This window comes from Vulpes vulpes, chromosome 12 (assembly GCF_048418805.1).
Source record: "Vulpes vulpes isolate BD-2025 chromosome 12, VulVul3, whole genome shotgun sequence".
Classification (NCBI taxonomy): Eukaryota; Metazoa; Chordata; class Mammalia; order Carnivora; family Canidae; genus Vulpes; species Vulpes vulpes.
Genome location: NC_132791.1, coordinates 133,239,352 through 133,258,365, shown reverse-complemented (window position 1 = coordinate 133,258,365; position 19,014 = coordinate 133,239,352). Strand labels below are relative to the sequence as shown.

Genomic DNA, 19,014 nt, shown 5'->3' with positions numbered 1-19,014 from the left:
CCCTCACTCACTGGGACACGCGGCGCTCTGACCTCTCACACATTCCCACACCCTGGTAAATGGCACCAAAAGGCCTTCCTTGCTGTCTTCACCACCCAAGCAGCCTGGCACGTGGAGCACCAGCAAGAGCAGACAGCCCATAGGGGGAAAGCCTGGCCTGAGCCTGCAGAGCGAGGGTGCACAGTCTGCCACCCCTAGGTGAGCGGATCCCCTTGTGGATGACGGAGACCCCAGGATGCCATGCACACACACGGGGAGCGCCATGGGTACCTTGTAAAGCCCGGCAGCTGGCAGGGCTTCTGGCCAGGGACGCACTTGTGCAAAAGGCAGAAGCAGGTGTTATCCCAGGACATAACTTTATTGGAAACCGGGAGGGGGGGCGCCGGAGAGGACTAGGAATCAGGCTCTGTGGCCGGTGGTGGCTTGTCGTCATCAGGGGGACAATCGATGAAGTCAGCCAGCATGGCAGCCGTGTCATCCTGCTCCTTTCAGAGACAAAGACGTAAGGTTGGAAACAGGCACACGCACAGGACAGGCAGGCTGGGGACAGCTTGGCAGCTGCAGCCCATGCCACCTTCCCACCCAAGCTGCGCCCCCTGTCCCCCACCTTCTCCTGCAGCGCTGCCGTCTCTGCCTCCACCTCGGCCTCCACGTCTTCTGACACAGGTGTCTCCTGGGGAACCGGCACTTTGTCCCCCCCACTCTCAGTCCCCTCTTCCAGCAAAGTTGGGGGAGCTGGGGGCTCTTCTTCAATAAGCTCCTGAGGCGGCGGCACAGCTGGGGGGCTCCCCACCTCCCGCGGGCCCTCCCCCTGGGGGGGGAGGACCTCGGGGGCCAGCGTGGGGGCGGCCTCGGCCCTGGGCTCTTCCTCCGCTGCCGGCTCCTCCACCTCCAGGAGCAGCCCCGTCTCCCCTTGGGGCTCAGGCTGCATCTTGGGGGACTGGGCGGGGGGCAGGGCAGGGGGCGGGCTTGGGGGTGGAGGCCCGCCTTCCTCTGCTGCCCCTGCTGCTGAACCAAATGCCACCTCCTCCAGCTCATCCAGCTCTTCTTCCTCCTCCTCATCCTCCTCCTCATCCTCCTCCTCCAGCTCCCCTTCCTCTTCCTCAAACTCCTCCTCAAACTCCTCTTCTTCCTCCTCTTCCTCCTCAAAATACTCTTCTTCCTCCTCTTCTTCCTCAAAATCTTCCTCCTCCTCCTCTTCCTCCTCCTCCTCCTCCTCTTCCTCCTCCTCCTCCTCCTCCTCCTCCTCATCACTGCTGTTGATGTTAATAACCGTCAGGTCTTCCTCCAGGGCAGGGGGTCCTCCTCCACCAGGAGTCGCCTCGGGTAACAACTGGGGCGGCGGCAGGGCCACAGGGCCCGGCACAGGGGGAGGGGGTGGGGGGGGGAGGGGCCCCGGGGCCACAGGAAGCTCCTCAGGCTCCTCCTTGGCTGGCACAGGAGGGGAGGCTGCTGGTGGCCCAGATGGAGCCACGGGGGGTGGCGTGGTGCCTGAGGGCGGTGGGGGTGGCAGGGGCGGCAGCCCCTCGGGCACGATCACCACACTGTCATCAGAGTCGCTTTCCAAGGAGATCTCCACATCAGATGCCTCCTCCTTATCGTAGTGGACGAAGGCTGGCCTGGGCACTCTGCCCCCAAAAGTTTCATCTGGAGGAATAGCGGGGGGAGGAGTGCCACTAGGGGCAAGGACAGGGTCCTCATTTGAGCCTGCCCGGTGGTTCTCAGGGCCGGGGATGAGCCGGGGGGGTACAGACACCAGGCCCGGGACAGAGAGGCCCAAGTGGTTGGCTGTGGCTGGAGGTCCAGGGCGTGTCGGGGCCATGGGGCCTGCTGGGGGCATGGGGCCTGCTGGGGGCATGGGCCCCACCGAGGGCATGGGCCCCACCGAGGGCATGGGGCCCGCCGAGGGCATGGGGCCCGCCGAGGGCATGGGGCCAGGGGGATGGAAGGGAGGGGCCCTGAATGGAGATGGGGCCTCAGGAGGGGGAGCTGGGGCAGGCGTGGGGCAGGCGGGGCCCATGGAGCGCAGGGAAGGAACCCGGGGGTGGGTCAGGGCAGCACAGGTCACCAGTGCTTCTGAGCAGAATGACGACACCTAGGGCAAACACAAGGACAAGTGTGAGTGTCAGACATGAGGGACTGCAGACTCCAGAGGTAGGCGTAGGCCCAGGGAGCAGTTACCTCGAGGCTGTCCTCTCGCTGGCCGAGGGAGAAGGCTTGCAGGGCACAGGCGAGGGGAGGCGGGCAGCGGGGGGAAGGTGCCAGCAGCAGAGCCAGCAGCAGGCGGTAGAGCTCCTGGCGGCAGCGTGAGCTGGTATACGGGGAGCTGCCTAGGACCTCGCCCTGCTGGACCGCCATGACCAGGGGCAGCACCAGGTCATGCAGCCTCTGTAAAGGACATGGCATGCACACCTAGAGACATCGCCTGGATGACCAGACCCTCCTGCAGGACCAGCTCCCAGGACCGAATGCCCCCAGGACCGGCGGCCCCCACATAGAGCAGTGCCCCCATCTCCACTGACCCTGTGAGTCTCCTCCTTGATAAGAGGCCCACACATGAGGATGGTCCGGCTGAGTCCTGGGGAAGGAGAGGAGTGTCTGAACGGCAGGCAGACAGAGCTTGGGAGCTCACACCTCAGGCTGGGCCTCAGCTCCACCTGACACAGGAAAGTCCCCGGACTCCACCATATGGAACAGGGACCTCTGGCGTTCACAGCCACGGCCCAATGTGAGACAAGATGAGAGAACACACTGTACATGTGCCCTATGGATTCAGGGATGGGGGCAGACCGTGAAACCCACAAGAGCCTAAAGGAAAGTGCAGGAAGAGCCAAAAGGAAGGAAGGCACAGGAGCTGACTCTCCTGATCTCGGAGGAGGCCCCACAAGCGGCCACAATGGGAGAACAGACGCTCCACCGGGCAGCCCCCGCTGTCCCCAGCTGCCACACACACAGGAAATGCATACAACACACAGACGACACAGGCCAAGCTGAACAGGACCCTGCAGAGCCAGCGGAAGGGCCTGGAACCCCGCTGAAGGCAGGACCCCCACTCCCCAGCCCCAGGGCTCGGCTCCCCCTCAACCACACCTGGGGCCGCTCCCACCTCTCAGTGCAGCTGTGCACACATCACTGTTGGCGTTACTGTCTCCTTTCCGGTGACTGGGTGGGGCCATGGCCTCCCCGACATCTAGCTTCAACTTCTTGGGAGCGCTGGGCTTCCCTGTCTGCAGGCCCCCGTCCGGGCTCCCCCGCGGGCTGCGCAGCTGGTGGCAGAGGGAAATGTGAGTGACGGGGACAGATACAGAGGTCGGTGGCGGCGGGGCAACAGGCCTGCTCCGGCGAGGGTTGCTGGAGGACAGTCCTGGGCCAGGAGCACTCACCTTCAGAGTGTCAGCCGGCGGGGAGATATCACTGAGCAGGTGGGAGAGCAGCGCCTCACCTGAGGACCCCCCCTGAAGCATTCCGGCCGAGGCCCCACACACCTGCACCCACAGCTCCAACACAGCATATACCTTGGTCCGCACAGTGCTGTGGGGGACGGGACAGGCAGGGAGCAGCCCATCAGGGGGGTGCTGCAGGCTGGGTCCTCCTCAGGGCCCCCAATCCACCCTCCATCACAGTCACCTGTAAGGCCTCTCCTGGCCTGGAGCGAGGGTGTCCCTGCCAAGGTTCCAGGCATTGAGGACCTGGGGAAGCAGGCGGCTGATCAAGGCCCCAAAGCGCAAGAGGCGGCCTCGACACCTGGGGGGAGAAGACAGAACAGTGACCCCCACTCCTGGCACATCCTTGTCCCTTCACTCCACCCTGCCCCCTTACTCACGCAAGGATGAGCGCAGAGAGCAGGTCCAAGGCATCAAGGTGGATGGACGGCAGAAGCAGCAGCCGCAGGGGACCATCTCCAAGCAAGCTCTGCAGGAAGACATAGTGGGAATAAGGGACGGGGAAGAAAGGGAGCCATGGACGGACACGGAGCAGGTGTGTGAGACCAAACACACATACGCTCAGATGGCCCGACAACCAACCAGACCAGACCCCATCTTCCATCACGGACCCTGGGGAGGATGATGGGAAGCACAGCCGAACCCCTCGGCAGCAAACCAGCTAGGCCCCAGGTCCCCCCTCCCCTGGGGAAGCATCTGCCAGGCGTGCTTCAGAAGACCATGAGCAAATCTGTTCCCAGGGGCACATGCGTTGGGACAGCCTCAGGGAGCCCCAGGACAGCCTCGGAGGGGGACCCTGTATCTCCCACACTGCTCTCCTGCCCCCCAAGGGTCTGAGAAGGGGCAGAGAACAGAGCACAAGTGCCACTTACAATGTTCTTGGCGCTGATGCTGAGGGTCCGGCAGATGACATCCAGGATTTCCTGCACGGGGACGGACACGGGAGCCCCAAACTCAGAGCTAGAGAAGAAAAGCAAAGAGACCGTCAGCGCAGGATCCCTGATGTGACCCCACAGCCTCCTGGCTCCTCCCAATGAGGAGGACACCCTAAGCCCATCCTCCCCTGCCGTAGGCCCTCCGCTCCCTTTGGCACTCACTCACACACCTGAGCATGAGCCCCAGGCAGCGGGCCAGTCCAGAGAACCGCTGCCGGAGCCGGAGAAGGACATGGGTGTCCCCATCCTCTGAGGGTGTAAGCAGCACCTCTACCCCAGGACCCTCGTACTGCACAGGGGCTACATGTAAACACAGACACGTGGTACTCCCAGGCCCTTCATCCACCCCCTTCTTCTTCCTTGTGGGAAGGGACCCCCCAGGACCCCCTCCCACCTACTGCCTGCTGGCCCAGCTCCTACCTGTCTCTGCTCCCTCGTACAGGGCACCCAGGAGGCTGTGCAGAGAGGCCAGCAGGCTGTGCAGCTCCTGCTCCCAGCTCTCCGTGTGCTTCAGACCCTGGGAGAAGCCGGCCCCTAGAGACGGCAGCCTGGAGTAACACTCGCAGGCCAACTGTAGAATAATGGTCCCCACTGGTCAGACAGGACTCCAGTACAGCCCCTGGGCTCCCCCCGCCCCATGTGCCCACGCACCAAAGAGAGCTCAAAGGGGAGCAGAAAGGAAAGCGCGGCAGAAGGACAGATGGGAGCTAGAGGCAGGAGTCATGCTGTGTGGATCTTGCGCATGAAAACGGGAGGAAGTGGGAATACAGAACAGAAGCACCAGCTCAGACCCCCAGACTCTCCACCTCCCTTTTCCCTTTACCTGCTGGAGTTGAGGGCTCAGGGCATCCACCCGGGACAGGAAAAAAGAGGCCAGCTTGCCCTGAGTGAGGAAAAAGAGGGGAAGGAGCTGTGGGTCGGCCCCAGGGGCCAGAGAAGAACAGCCCTGTCCACGGATAGCAGCAGAAACCCAGCTCTCCGGGCTTCTGCTGCTGTGGCCCTTCTCTTCCTGTGGATGCAGTAGGCATGGCCCCCAAAGGGCTCCAGGCCCAGGAGCACGCAGGCTGCCCACCAGCCCTCAGCCTCAGCCTGCTTCCCCATTCGGCCCCAAAGATGCTGGGCTCCCTCCTGCCCATTTCTGCAAAATAACAGTCCTCTCCCTGCAGCCAGGAGGACAGAGCACTGGAAAGCAGCAACCATCCCTCACTGCAACCCGGCCAGCTTCGAAGGGCCGAAGGTCTGAGCAGGAAGTGAGGCACCAGACAGGGATGCGAGGGCAGGACCAGGTCACCACAGATCAGAGCACCAGCCTGTCCACGGGCAAACACACACTTGGCGGAGCCACGGGTCATGTGGGGCTAGAATGAGAGGGGCCCGTGAACATGGCAGGGAAAGAAATGGTTCTAGTGCTTCACTAACCTGGAAGGGAAACATGATGTTTCTCTGGACTATAAACGAGGACAGAGGCCACAGCAGTAGTGCCAGCCTCCCTGCCAGCCACCGGGAGAAACCACATGTTTGCAACTCATTAGTTTTAACAGGCATCCCGAAGCATGGGCCTCACACAGCACCGACCTGAAACTCCAGGAGCCACTGCATACACAACCTTGTCGCCTGCTGTGTTACCATGGAGCATGTGCAGCTCCACCACAACCGTTTGAACATACACTGCAAGCAGCATCAGTTTCCCTTGCAATCTCATTTTGTGGACCCAAAAGCACTCTAGAAAGGAGCCCGCTGGACTGACGCATGTCAGAAAGCTGAAGGAGAGGCAAAAGAAGAGCAGACAGGACCCCAGCTCCAGGGGATGTAGGAGTGCATCAAGGGACGTGGGAAGTGAGCCAGAGGGGGTGCTTCTGGGTGGGAGGCAGGGTGGGCGGCAAAGCAGGGCTGAGGGTGGGGACCCGCACCGTCAGGAGCACACAGAGGCCTCTGCAGTCCCAGCCCAGAAAGCACTGACTCGTGGAGGCATCTCACATGCAGGGGTGAACTCGCAGAGGGACCATAGGCCGAGGCATCAGGCCCATGACAGGTGCTTCCAGAGAAGCTCCCGGGCCTCCCTCCCACCTGCCCTGTGGGGGGAAATGCGTGGGGTTTCCCACATCACCCTTGAGGATCGCTGACCCCCCCAGCCAAGTGCCACTCTAGCCAATCCCAGGGTGCAAGGAGGGGACCACTCCCCAGAGGACCAGGAGGGCACTTTCAAGTCCAATGTGCAAGTGTTCGGAACACCTCAACCCAAAAACAGTCGCGGCCCACAGGTGTCCTGATCACCTGCTTCCCTGAGGAAGACATCTCCTAGAGAGCCACCTAAGGCCCAAGTACAGGGTCCCCCTCTGCTCCTGCTCCCCGAAGTCTGCAGCGCAAACTTGAGCACAGCCCGGAGCACAGGTCTGCCCCCAGGGCCCCACAAGGCACCCCAAAGCAAGGGCTCATGCATGCAAATACATGCACACCCACATGGCCACAGAGCACGACCCGCCGTCTTGCTCCGTGGAGTTCCTCGTCCACTCGGCAAGGGTGGAGCCTCTGCAGGACGGACTTCATAACCCTGGAGCTCTGCAGCACATCATTCGAGAGGAGGAAGACCACCACTGTCCCGAAGCTTCAGGGACAAGCCACACAGACACTGCAGGTGACACCTAGCAGTTTCCTCAGTCCCGGCTGCACAATCCACCAGATCCGCGCCACCCCAGAGCCTATACGGATTTGCACCAACATGCTGGCAGCCGACAAAGCCCAAGCAGCGGACGGAGCGAAGCCCTCCAGAGGATGCTCTATTCTCAGCAAGGAAAAGGCATGTGTGCCCTGCACCAACACCTCCAAGTCCTGCTGTCAGCCTTGGAAGGGCCCTCAAAATTCTGGCCCAAACTTCACGAAGCCCCCAGTCTGGGCAGAGGCAGTGACTCAGATGGATTCCCCTCAGCGCCTACTGGGCACCTCAGTGTCCTCAACTCTCCAAATCCTGCCCAGGCCGTGACACCATTTCCCCCTGTGCCTCACAGGCAGGGACTGGGGAGTGTGGGCAGACACAGAGAAGTCCACGGGGACCTGAGCCAACGCAGAGCCCTGCAGGAAGACCTCTTCCTCTGACCACAGATGGCTCAGGGACAGAGATGCAGTCTGTGTAGCCCCAGTAGCTCACTGGTTTGAGAAGAACAGTGGATTCTACTAAACGTACTAAAACTTAAACACTGCACTTAAAACCATACCCTTACTCAACTGGAGTAAAATCTGAGTTGTTTCAATGGCCTCCTTGACAAAACCTTGCCCTGAACCTGAAGGTTCTACTACCTGTCGTTTGCATATTCCAGTGACTACACAGACCAACAAGGACCCGACCCCATGTCCACCAAGGAACAGCGTGCACTCCAGGCTGTTCTAGTATCTGCGGGACCCACCACTCAAGTCCCCGCAGACATGGCTCCCAGGTCCCAGCACGCCCGCCCGTGGGGCTCCATGTCTGGCTCTCGCTCCTCTGGCCAAAGACAAGCAATCAGAACCAGCATCTGTGCGACAACCGTGTGACATCCGCATGGCATCTGCGTGGCGTCCGTGTGGTAGCCCTTCGGCTCATCCAGGCTACATTCTTAAGAGATTCTAGGGAGTCCGGTTTAGTGGGAGGAACACAGGCTTGAGGGGCAAACAGATCCAGGCCACGTCGTGGCTTTAGAACCACTGGGTCCATGAGCTGGGGTGAAGGGAGTGACGCTGCTCTGGGCCTGTGTCCTCCTTAGTTCACTGACATCAAGTCCCCAGAACCCCTGTGACAATAACGTGAGATGCCGGGTCTGAGACCCTCGGCTCAGTGCCCGGGCGCACAGTGGGTCCCTCCTGACCTTCGTTCTCTTTCCCTTTCGTCTACTGTCTTGACTTGATCACAGAACTGTGTGACCTACTTTCCACACACCTGGGATGGCAAGCTCCCCTTTAAATCGTCGCTCTGACAGTCGCCAGCACGCACAAGAGGTTACAGATTCGCCACAGATTCCCACCCTCCACAGCTTCGGTGCTCCCAGCCCAGCCCAACGGTCTGTCAAACAGCAACGATCACCTACAGAACCCCAGGGTTCGCAGGTCCTCGCTGGCACCCAGTTACACCACCAACAATGCGCCGGTTCCCAAGGGCTCTCTGTGACTACACGTCCTAGAACAAGAAGCTCTACCCCCCTCGCTGACCTCCCCTCTAGTCTGACCACCTGCACCCTGCCCATGCTAACTGGAGACAGCTTCTCGGTACAGCCACCTTGTGCGGGTTATGACGGACAGAGTCTAGTCAGGAATACATACTGACAGGGAAGAAGTAAGTCAAGAAGGCTTCCTGGAGGAAACTACGAGAGCTTTAGAAACAGAGTAAAGCAGGACAAGGACAGCAGGTAAACGGGCAGAAAGGGAAGGGGTCCTGGGTTAAAAGCCCAAGCTTTGGCATTGCACATAGGTTCCAACCTTCACCGATCTCAGGTAAGTCCTTTTATTTATTGGTGAGCATGAAGTGAGGGTGCATGTAAGTGCTACAACAAGGTGACACTATCACACCCACGCAAACAGGTGGCTGTGCGCTCAGCAGAGGGCTGCTGGGGGCGGGGGGGCGCCCACGGGGTCAGAGGTAAGACAGCTACCAAGGCCCCCGCCCCCACCAGGAGGAGGAGATCCTGTGAACACTTACCTTGAGAGACCCACAAGCCCGAGGAAAGTAGGTCATGCAGGCCTTCATTCCCTCCAGCGCCGACAGCTCACACTATGGGCCAAGCAGAGGGTGAGGACACAGCACCAAGGTCAAGGCGGAGAGCCCCTACCCCCATCATCCCTCAGCCCTCCCCCTGCCCCAGTCCAACAGAGGGGAAGCACTGGGGGCCCAGGAGAGTCTCACCTCTGGCCTGAGGCCCAGCAGGGAGGTAAGAAGGCCGGGGAGGTGATTCATGGAGATGTCCCGGAAGAGCGTAGGCAGCTGGGCTGCATACCGGAGCAAGTCTCTGAGCACGGCCACGGCCAGCTCCATTGTGGGGGGCGGGTCCTGGGACTGAAACAACACCTGTGAGGCCAATCTCACCTCTGGAGTCACCGAGAGAAGGCAGCACAAGACGCAGAGCCACATGGGGCTTTTGAGAAACACCACAGTTCATGTCACCGCTGCCCACAAATCCACTAAGCAAAGTGCACCAGCCAGGCTGGGTGCCTAAAGAAGCATGTCTGTGGACACAAAGAACATGTGTCTATATCTCAGTATCACAGGTACTTGGGTGTCCTGAAATCTGTTCAGAAAGGAAAGAAACAAAGCCATGCCTTTCAGATATGACTATCTGACTACTCAGAGGATGTCAAGCCCCTGATGCTCCCGTGCCATGGCCCCTGGAGGAATGCAGAACAGCACTTCTCACCCTGAAAAAGCCTCAGCCACAATGCAACTGCCCAGGTCACCAAGCTGACCTCTGCCCACGTCAGACACACCCTGGACTCACGGAGAAAAATACGATTCGGACTTAGAAATACGAGGTCCCTGGAAAATCACCATGTACTACAGAAAACAGTCGGCACATACCTCCTACTGGACCAGAGGCCGTGTGGTGATGAAACGAGCAAGAAAGTGAGAAACTGCCCAGGATCCCCACCGCATCCATGTGCAGTCAGTGGAGGGGCGGGCCCCTCCACTCACACCTCCCCCACCGAGGCCACTGTCACACACATACACACACACACACACACACACACACACACATACACACATACACCGGAAGCCCAGGGACAGGCAAGGGTCCCCGCCCAGTCTGGAACCCCACCTTAGCTCTCTCCCTGCGGATCCCCTGCTTAAGCACTCATTCTCAAGTGAATGATTAAAATCTTCAAAGAAGAGACACCTGAGTGGCTCAGCAGTTAAGCATCTGCCTTTGGCTCAGGTCGTGATCCTGGGGTCCTGGGATCAAGTCCCTCATCTGGCTTCCCGCGGGGAGCCTGCTTCTCCTTCTGCCAGTGTCTCTGCCCTTCTCTCTGTGCCTCTTATGAATAAATAAATCAAGAAAATCTTTAAAAACAAAAACAAAAAAAGAGCCACCTTCCATGAATTCTGTGTTCCAAGAATAAAAACCAAGCTCCTTCACACACCACACATGGTTTGGTCCCCACCTCTGCCCTCCCCCTCCAGTCACATCTCATTAACCCCACCTAGCCACAACAGCTTGCTTATAATTCTCCGAATGGGGCAAACTCCTCTCAGGGCTTTTGCACACTTAGAACACGTCCTTAGCCCAATCTACCCTGAAAAGCCTGAACCACCGGCTCTGCTCATGAAACTGCCCACAACAGCCCAGCATGGCTCCCATTCTCTGGGACATGTTCTGAGAACAGTGTCCTTTACCTTCACAATACTGGCTGCAGGGCATCTCACACTCACTGTGCATTCTTATTCTATTTGTAAAGAGGCTCCATGCCCAGCCTGGGGCTGGAACTCACGACTCAGGTTGCGAGGCACACGCTCTACAGCCTGAGCTGGGCCAGGTGCCTCATCGTACAATCATTCAAGCCAAGTTTCTTCCACTAGTTTGATCAGCAAACTGTATAGTCTGTGGGTGCCTGTTTTTGCATGGCCCACAAGCTAGAAATTAGGTTTATATTTTTAAAAGGTTGGAAAATAAAAAAAAAGAAACAAAATGCAACAGAAACCATACATGGTTTGCAAAGCCTAAAACATTACCTATCTGCATCCCCAAGCTGGACCCACTGAACCCTGGAGATGCTGGACACCTGACGCTAACAAAACACTGCGTTGTCAACTGCACTTCAACAATAAGACAGGATAGAAAACTACCTTCAATTATCTTGACGGGGAAATAAAAGGAGCCATATGGAGATGACACACAAAATAACTCACCATCAGCAGCATAATTTAGGGAATTTCTGAATAGACAGAATTCTGATCACATTGAGGCCCTGGGTACCTACTCAGTGTAACCATCTGAGAAAGTTTTCAGTAGCTCAAAAATTCAGAGGCTGACTAAAACTGGCTGAGAGCTGTTAACGTATGTGAATAAAGGACAAGAAACTGCAAGAGCAACATGGATAATTATAATGCTCCAATTGCAGGGAAACGGAAACAGCAGCTCTATTACAAAGAAACTACTAAAGGAAAACAACTTTATACAACCCGCTGCCACATAAGTATGATTCACTGATCAGCTCTGAATGTCTTCTGAAAATACGAATACCAGCTACCTGGAGTAAACCACTAGGGAATGGTTTATGTGATGCATCTTCTGAATAAAACTGTTTGTTTTTTGGGATCCCTGGGTGGCGCAGCGGTTTGGCGCCTGCCTTTGGCCCAGGGCGCGATCCTGGAGACCCGGGATCGAATCCCACGTCGGGCTCCCGGTGCATGGAGCCTGCTTCTCCCTCTGCCTGTGTCTCTGCCTCTCTCTCTCTCTCTCTCTCTGTGACTATCATAAATAAATAAAAATTAAAAAAAATAAAAAAATAAAAAAAAAAAAAAACTGTTTGTTTTTAATTTGCTACCTGCAAACATTTACTTCGTGTAAAGTTCCCCAACCCATGCGCTTGGCACCATATGAGCAGGGTCCACAGCCCCTTGACCATTGTTCCCCTGATAGCTCAGGACATTCTTGCTGAAGAACTAAGTAGGGAGGTCACCAGAGGATTTAAGAATTAAAAAAAAAAAAAAAAATGAAAACGTTAAAAGAAAAAGAAAGAAATGGCAAAAAAGATAATATAAGCACCTGGAAAAAGGAACTTTTGAGATTGCTTGTTCGAAAAAGCTAGCAAGGAAGTGAAATCAGTCAGTGGTTGCAGTATGAGAAAGGTCAAATAACCCTCAGGATAAAAATATCAAGAAGTTTAAAACAGTGTTTGCATCTGAAGCTCACGTTCCCTGTGGTCAGGACGTGGCCTCTCATGACCCTGTCCTCAGAACTCCATGTCCGGAACATCCAGGACAAGCCAGGGTGTGGAGGCAAGGCAAGAAGCCCTAAGCCCTACCTGCAGGACCTGCTGAATGCTCCGAAGCCAGGAGACACAGTGCTGCTGGAACATCTCCGTGGGGCTCTCCCCCACCAGCAGGGACAGCAGACACAGGCCCTCAAACCTGACAAGAGAGCAGCAAGTGATGGCACAGTGGCAGCCCCGCTCCAGAGAAAGCTGGACACTGCTCTGGTACTCTCCCTGGGTGGGAGCAGAGGCTACCTCCACATCCTCAGTGTGTTCTAACGCCCAAAGTGCCTGGAGGGCTCGGTGTGAGGTGTGAGCAGCAAGGAAAGGGGTGATCCCAAGTGGGACAACTCAAGGGCTCACCCCAACACATCCCATGGAAACAAAACCGTCCAACCCCTGAACCAAGAAGTCTCTCGAGTGCCCGGGGTGCTGACATGGATGGATGGACAGAGGGACAGCCCACTTCTTAAGGAAACTTCCCCCTGAAGAAAAAAGAGGCTTCAAGACTCACCGAGTTTTGATGGAACCGAGCCGCGCATTGCTGAGCCCCACCAACGCTCCGACGGCGGACAGGTTCTGATGGAGAAGACAGGGAAGGAGTCGAGTCAGGACTAGGATCTAAGGAAGGGCCATTCCCTGAAGCCTCTGCTGGAGTAACACCCCCCGTGGGGCCTGAGGCTCTGTTTTCAGCAGCTGACATGTGCCTCAGGCTTTCCTCCAGGCCCATCCTCCTGACCCTTCAGCCCACCTTCCACCCACCAGGTTAGTGCCACCTGGAGGACAGCCCAACTCATCCCAGCGGCCAGACAGCGCCCAACACACAGAGCAGATAGCATACGTGCTCACTGGACAGACGCAGACCTTACCTGTCACCCTCTTCCTTCACCCCCAGACCCTCCTTGTCCTGTTCATGGTTTCCTGAGAGCTCCAGTCGATGCCAATACAGCCCCAGTCAGCCAGAGCCTCCTCCCCTCCCAATCTGGGGGCCCCGGGACAGGTTTCCTCCTCGGCCCTCCCACGAGGGAGCCCTCCATCCCCCGAGAGGCCACATCCTCCCATGGCCCCTGGACCACCCTAAACGTGCTCATCACTCCTTCTCCCCACAAACACATTATGCACGGGGTCAAATGAAGGAACCCAGGGCTGGATAAAATAAAAAAGATCCCTGCTCTCGTGAAGGGAAATGTTTATCCACTGATTCAATGTTTATTCAGCATCTACTTCACATGGGACATTGTTTTAGGTGCCAGGGAGCCTGCATTCTACGTAAAGGAGATAGACAATAAACAAAGGGCCAAACACACAGTACGTTGCACGGTGCTAAGTGCCACGGGGTGGACTAAAGCAAACTCGCGAAGGAAAGGAGGGAGGTTGTATTTCATGGGGAAGGGCCACCAAAGCCCTCCCTCGAAGGGCCATTTGAGCAGTGACAGCAAGACACATTCCTCTCTGCATGCCCTGTCGATGGGAATGTAAGATGGCACAGCCACCACGGAATGGTCTGGCAGCTCCCCCAAAGGTCATCTGGTCACCACACGACCCAGTGCTTCCACTCCTGAATACATGCCCAAGAGAACTGAAAATCTGTATTCTCACAAGGACATACATGGAGCTTCACGGCATTATCCCCAACAGCCAAAACGTAGAAACAATCTGAGTACCCACCAACTGGTGAATGAAAAAAATACAAGGGCACCTGGGGAAGGGTTCAGTGGGTGAAGCGTCTGCCTTCCACTCAGGTCATGATCCCAGGGTCCTGGGATTGAGCCCCCACATCAGGCTCCCTGCTCAGCGGGGAGCCCGCTTCTCCAGCCACCTGCCACTCTGCCTACTTGTGCTCTCTCTATCAAATGGATAGGATCTTTTAAAAAAAAACTCTTTAAGGGCGCTTGTTTGGGTGGCTCAGTGGTTGAGCATCTGTCTTCAGCTCAGGGTGTGACCCCGGGGCCCTGGGGTCGAGTCCCACATTGGGCTCCCCACAGGAAGCCTGCTTCTCCCTCTGCCTATCTCTCTCCCTCTCTGTGTGTCTCTTTCATGATTTAAAAAAAAAAAAAAAAAAAACACTTTAAAAATACTAATAATAAAGATAAGCCAGATTGATCATAGTGAGAGTTGCACTACTCTGCAGATATGCTAAAGAACAGCAAGGAGGCAAACCATCGCTAGAGAAGAAGGAGCGAGAGGCCGAGGGAGGTCCCAGGCACAGAGGGAGGTCCCAAGGCCAGAGCCCTCAGAGTCGTGTGAGCAACGGGTGACTTGTACTCTTTATAAGATAAAGGCCATGGAGGAAAGAGAACTGGGCAGAGAAGTGATATTATCTAACTTAAATTGTTTTAAATTCACCCACAACACTTGAGCCGCTTGCTGGGAGGTGGATGCAGCCAGGAGGAAGCCAGGGGATGGGTGCTGCTGCTTCACCTGCGTGGTGATGCTGGGCACACAGAGCATCAAATTCAGGATGTGTCCTGAAGGTACAGCCCACGGGATGTGGTAATAAACAGAACATGGGGGGGAAATCCAGAGAAGAGGCAAAGACAATTCCAAGATTTAAATCAGAGCCTAGCTGTATAGGTGTGAGGGAAGGAGATTGTACATATATACATATCTACCTGAAACAAATAAATACATCATTTGAATATGGTATAAGAAAGGGCAGCGAGGGGCGCCTGGGTGGCTCAGTCAGTGAAGCCTTCTGCCTTCGGCTCAGGTCATGCTCTCGGGCTCCTGGGATTGAGCCCCACATCAAGCTCTGCACAGCATCATGGAGCCCTGCTTCTCCCTCCCCTGCTCCCACTGCTGGCGCAGTCTCTGTCAAATAAAATCTTTAAAGGGTTAAAAAAAAAAAAAAAAGGAAAGAAAGGAAGGACAGCTAATCATAGGTGGTTTGGAAAGGTTTCCCAAAGGCAGTAACAAATAAGCACAGAACTGAAAAGATTTTTGTGAGAAGCAAGGAAGCAGTACAGGGAAGGATCCCAAACAGAAAACAGTAAGTATAAAGGCCTGAAACCAAGAAAGCCCAGCTACTGAAGGATTTTTAAAAGACGGCAAACGGAATAGAATTTTACTTTAAAAAGCTTACTCCAGCTGCTGTGCCAGAACTGGGAGACAAGTCAGGAGACCTGCTATAGCCCACGCCAGAAACTGTGAATGGATCCAGTCTCACAGTGGAATTAGAGCTTACAGTACCTGCAGGAAAGCAAGCCGGTGATTCAGCCTAAACAGGCAGCCTAATCAACGGATCTATTTGTGTTTCCAATAAGCTCCAAGCCTATTTACTTACTTTCATTCCTCATCTCACTAGCCCAGAAATTCTCCAAGGGAAAAAAGACTATGCCTTAGTGTCTGCCTAGAGGCGAGACACAATAGCTAATGCACAACAGACACTCAACAAGTGTTTGAATGAAATGTTTGGAGAAGCTAAGAAAGCTCTCCAGACGGTACCATGTACAAAGGATCCAATATGAGAAACACTAGCAAGAAAAAAGGGAGGATGGGGCACCTGGGTGGCTCAGTGAGCATCTGCCTTTGGCTCAGGTCATGATCTCAGAGTCGTGGGATTGAGCCCCACATTGAGCTCCCTGCTCAAAAGGAAGTCTATTTCTCCCTCTCCCTCCACCTGCTGTCCCCCCTGCCTGTGCTCTCTCTCACTCTCTAATAAACAAATAAAATATTTTTTTAAAAGGATATGCCCCCAAAATGTGGCACAGGCAATATTAAAGGGGGAGTCTAGTTTCCCACATCACCTTCAGCTTTGCTCAGAATTCTACTAGGCTTAGGCACTTGAAGGAAAAAACTAAGACATTAAGTTCATGAGCTTGCCTTGAGGAAAGAGGGAAAACTTGAAAGGGATGAGAGAAACCACACCAGTACGGGCAGAATAGACAGTACTTCAGAAATACCTAAACCCATGTGCATTAAGAGAGGAGGATTAGGAAAAAAAAATGCATAATCAGCTCCCGCTCCCCAAAATGGGCTGAGATAGCAGAGGTACCATTCCATCACCCTCAATAGTGAGAAGTAATGTCAGTATCAACCATGACACTGTCCCTGATAAATCTGGGGCTAAGATCAGAGAATCGCCCAGCAGGTTGGGACAACCCTCTTCCTGGAAGGAAGCACAGCACTGGGAAGGTCCCGGTAACAAGGACTGGACAAAGATCTCATGTATATGGATACTGAAGGATGGGTAAAATTGGGGGGGGGGGGGGACCGCAGGGGGGAGGGTTAGGAGAGGAAGCAGAGAGGAGCTATTACAAGAGTACCCACCCTTAGACAACATAATGTGGCACTGGCCATGTGTTCTTACAATCAGTGATTTCCCCTGGGAGCGGGGGAGGGGGGGAGGGGAAGGATATGGAAAGGGGCAGGCAGATCTGAAAGCTACATGGACGATAAAATCAACAGGGCATAGGAGAGCAAGAACATGTTTAGGATGACATCTGAGGAGAGCCCAGTGGCTCAGTAGGTTGAGCATCTGCCTTCAGCTCAGGTCATGATCCCAGGGTCCTGGGATCAAGTCCTACATCGGGCTCCCTGCTCAGTGGGGAGTCTGCTTCTTCCTATCCCTCTCCCTCTGCCCCTCCCCATTGCCCGCTCTCTAACTAAATAAACAGCATCTCTAAAAATAAATAAATAAATAAATAAATAAATAAATAAATAAATAAATAAATAAATAAATAAATAAATAAATATGACATCTGGGTTTCTAGTTTGCACAACTGAAGGGATGCTGGATTCTTCTCCCAGCATATAACCCAAACGGCCCCTCCTAAGCCAGTCTACGAAGTCGTGCATGACGGTGCACGGCGCGCCCACCCCAGCAGCCTCGCCACGTCTGAGCCCCACACGCAATGCCCCTCTTGTCAGTTCCTTCCTACCACAGACCCTTCTCACATGAGCTTGTCCCGTTTCCCTCCCTAGCCAACCCTCACCCGCCCAGAGAAAGTGGGGGCGAGGAGGGGCGGGAGTGTCTCAGCTTCATCTCCAGTGCCTCAAGAAGACCTCTGCAATCCTCCAGGTCAGGACTGGCGTCCCTACGGCGCGATTCTCAGTGTTTCAAGACATCGCGCTCACCGCCATCGCAATCGTGAGCGGAGCGCCCCAGGGATGAGCCTCGGTAACAGCTCAGCCAGTAGTTGTCGCCTACGTCCATCCACTCAGTCGAAACAATCCCCACAGTGGACACGCGAGGTGGGGGAGGGGAGGGGGGACCGTCCACCCAGGGAGCGGCGGGGCCTGGACTCGAACCCACTCCTGCGTGACTACCAAGAGCCTGGCGGCGGAGCAACTAGCACCCCCACCCCCGCCCTGGGTTTCCGCCCGCGCGATGAATGGGGTCCAGACCCACACGGGGTCCGGGGGAAGCCCCAGCTCTGCCCGCCCCACGACCCCACCCCCGCCCTCCCCGCACGGCCCAGGGCACACCGGCCGCACTCACCTGGGCCCCGCCCACCGTCCCATGCAGCCGCAGGAGGCACATGAGCCCGGGCAAGTGCGGGGCCGAGCGCACCGGGGGATGCACGGGCGCCACGGCGCTCCCCGCGCGCGGCTGCAGCAACCCGGACACGCTCTCCAGCAGCAGCAGGCGGAGACGCGGGCCCGAGCCCACCGCCGACAGACCCCCGGCCCCGCCGGGAACCCCGGCCGCGGAGCCCGCCGAGGGCCCACTCAGAACGGCTGCCGCCATCTTCACCCGGGCTCCGGCAGCGGCGTGGCGCGATGACGCAAACGCACCGCGACGGGCGCCTGCTGGGGAGGGGGCGTGAGGAGGGGGCCTCGGCCCTGCGCACTGGGAGGCGGGAGGCGGGGCTCCGGGCGCGGGCGGGAGGGAGCATGCGCGGGCGGGCGGTGCACCACGTGGGCCGGACAAAAGGCGCCCGCGGCGGCGGGGTCGGTCTCGCGTCCGCGCTTCGGGCGGTGCGTGCGTGGAGACCGGCTGCTCGGCCCGGACAGCCCGGCCTGTGCTCCCCAGCTCTCCCCCGGCGCGGGGCCGTCTCTCCCGCCGGGGCTGTGCACACACCCGCGGGCACGTGGGACGGGGGCGGGCGCTGCTCCGGCCTGTGCACCGCCGCGACTCCGCGCTCCTCTTGGAAGCTGCAGCCGGCGCGGTGCGTGCATGCTGCACGCCTGCGGCTGCTCCACTGGATCACAGAACATGGACTGACCTCCAGCACCGCGCTCTGCATACCTCGGTGCACAGGGATGATCTGATCATTTGAGCTGGAGGAAAGTCCAGTCTGAGGGTCACCCCTGTCTATGTCTCTCTGCCTACCCCTCTGTCTAGTCCGTCTTCAAGCCCTAAAGGCGTTAACCCCGTAAGGCTATTTTTTTCTCCGTTTCCCATGACCCTGTGGTCCTGGCCAGCATTCTCGCTTCTGGCCTCTCATAATGGCCTCTTCATATGGCTTCCCTCTTGGCCTTGTGTCGTCCCTTCTCTGCAAAACAACCAGAGTGGTCTTTACAAGTGTAAGTCACTTCTTGTCACTCGCTTAAAGCCTTTCAGTGGCCTCCAAATATGTGAATGAAGTCCCACCTTTTTGCCTTGGCTGCTAGGATCCGGGTGATCTGACAATAGGCAGCTCTCCGACCTGGACATGTACTCTCAGGCTCCTTGTCTTTCCCTGTCCTTGAGCCAAAATAGCCTTCTTTCTATCCAACAGCAAGCCCATTCCTACCGCAGAACCTTTGCATACGCTGCTGCT

General features: G+C 56.6%; 1 protein-coding gene across 1 annotated transcript; it reads right to left on the bottom strand.

The window, feature by feature from the left end:
• Positions 1-339: 339 nt before the first annotated feature.
• PELP1 (proline, glutamate and leucine rich protein 1) lies at positions 340-18,122 on the bottom strand. Its single transcript, XM_026005313.2, has 17 exons — positions 17,751-18,122; positions 12,825-12,889; positions 12,362-12,467; positions 9,249-9,398; positions 9,045-9,116; positions 5,202-5,261; positions 4,799-4,949; positions 4,549-4,678; positions 4,316-4,403; positions 3,824-3,912; positions 3,628-3,744; positions 3,384-3,531; positions 3,107-3,266; positions 2,523-2,578; positions 2,182-2,388; positions 608-2,095; positions 340-485 (listed from the first exon to the last, which is right to left on the bottom strand). The coding sequence occupies exons 1-17, from the start codon at positions 17,997-17,999 to the stop codon at positions 393-395; spliced, it is 3,429 nt and encodes a 1,142-aa protein (XP_025861098.2). The 5' UTR covers positions 18,000-18,122; the 3' UTR covers positions 340-392.
• Positions 18,123-19,014: the final 892 nt, after the last annotated feature.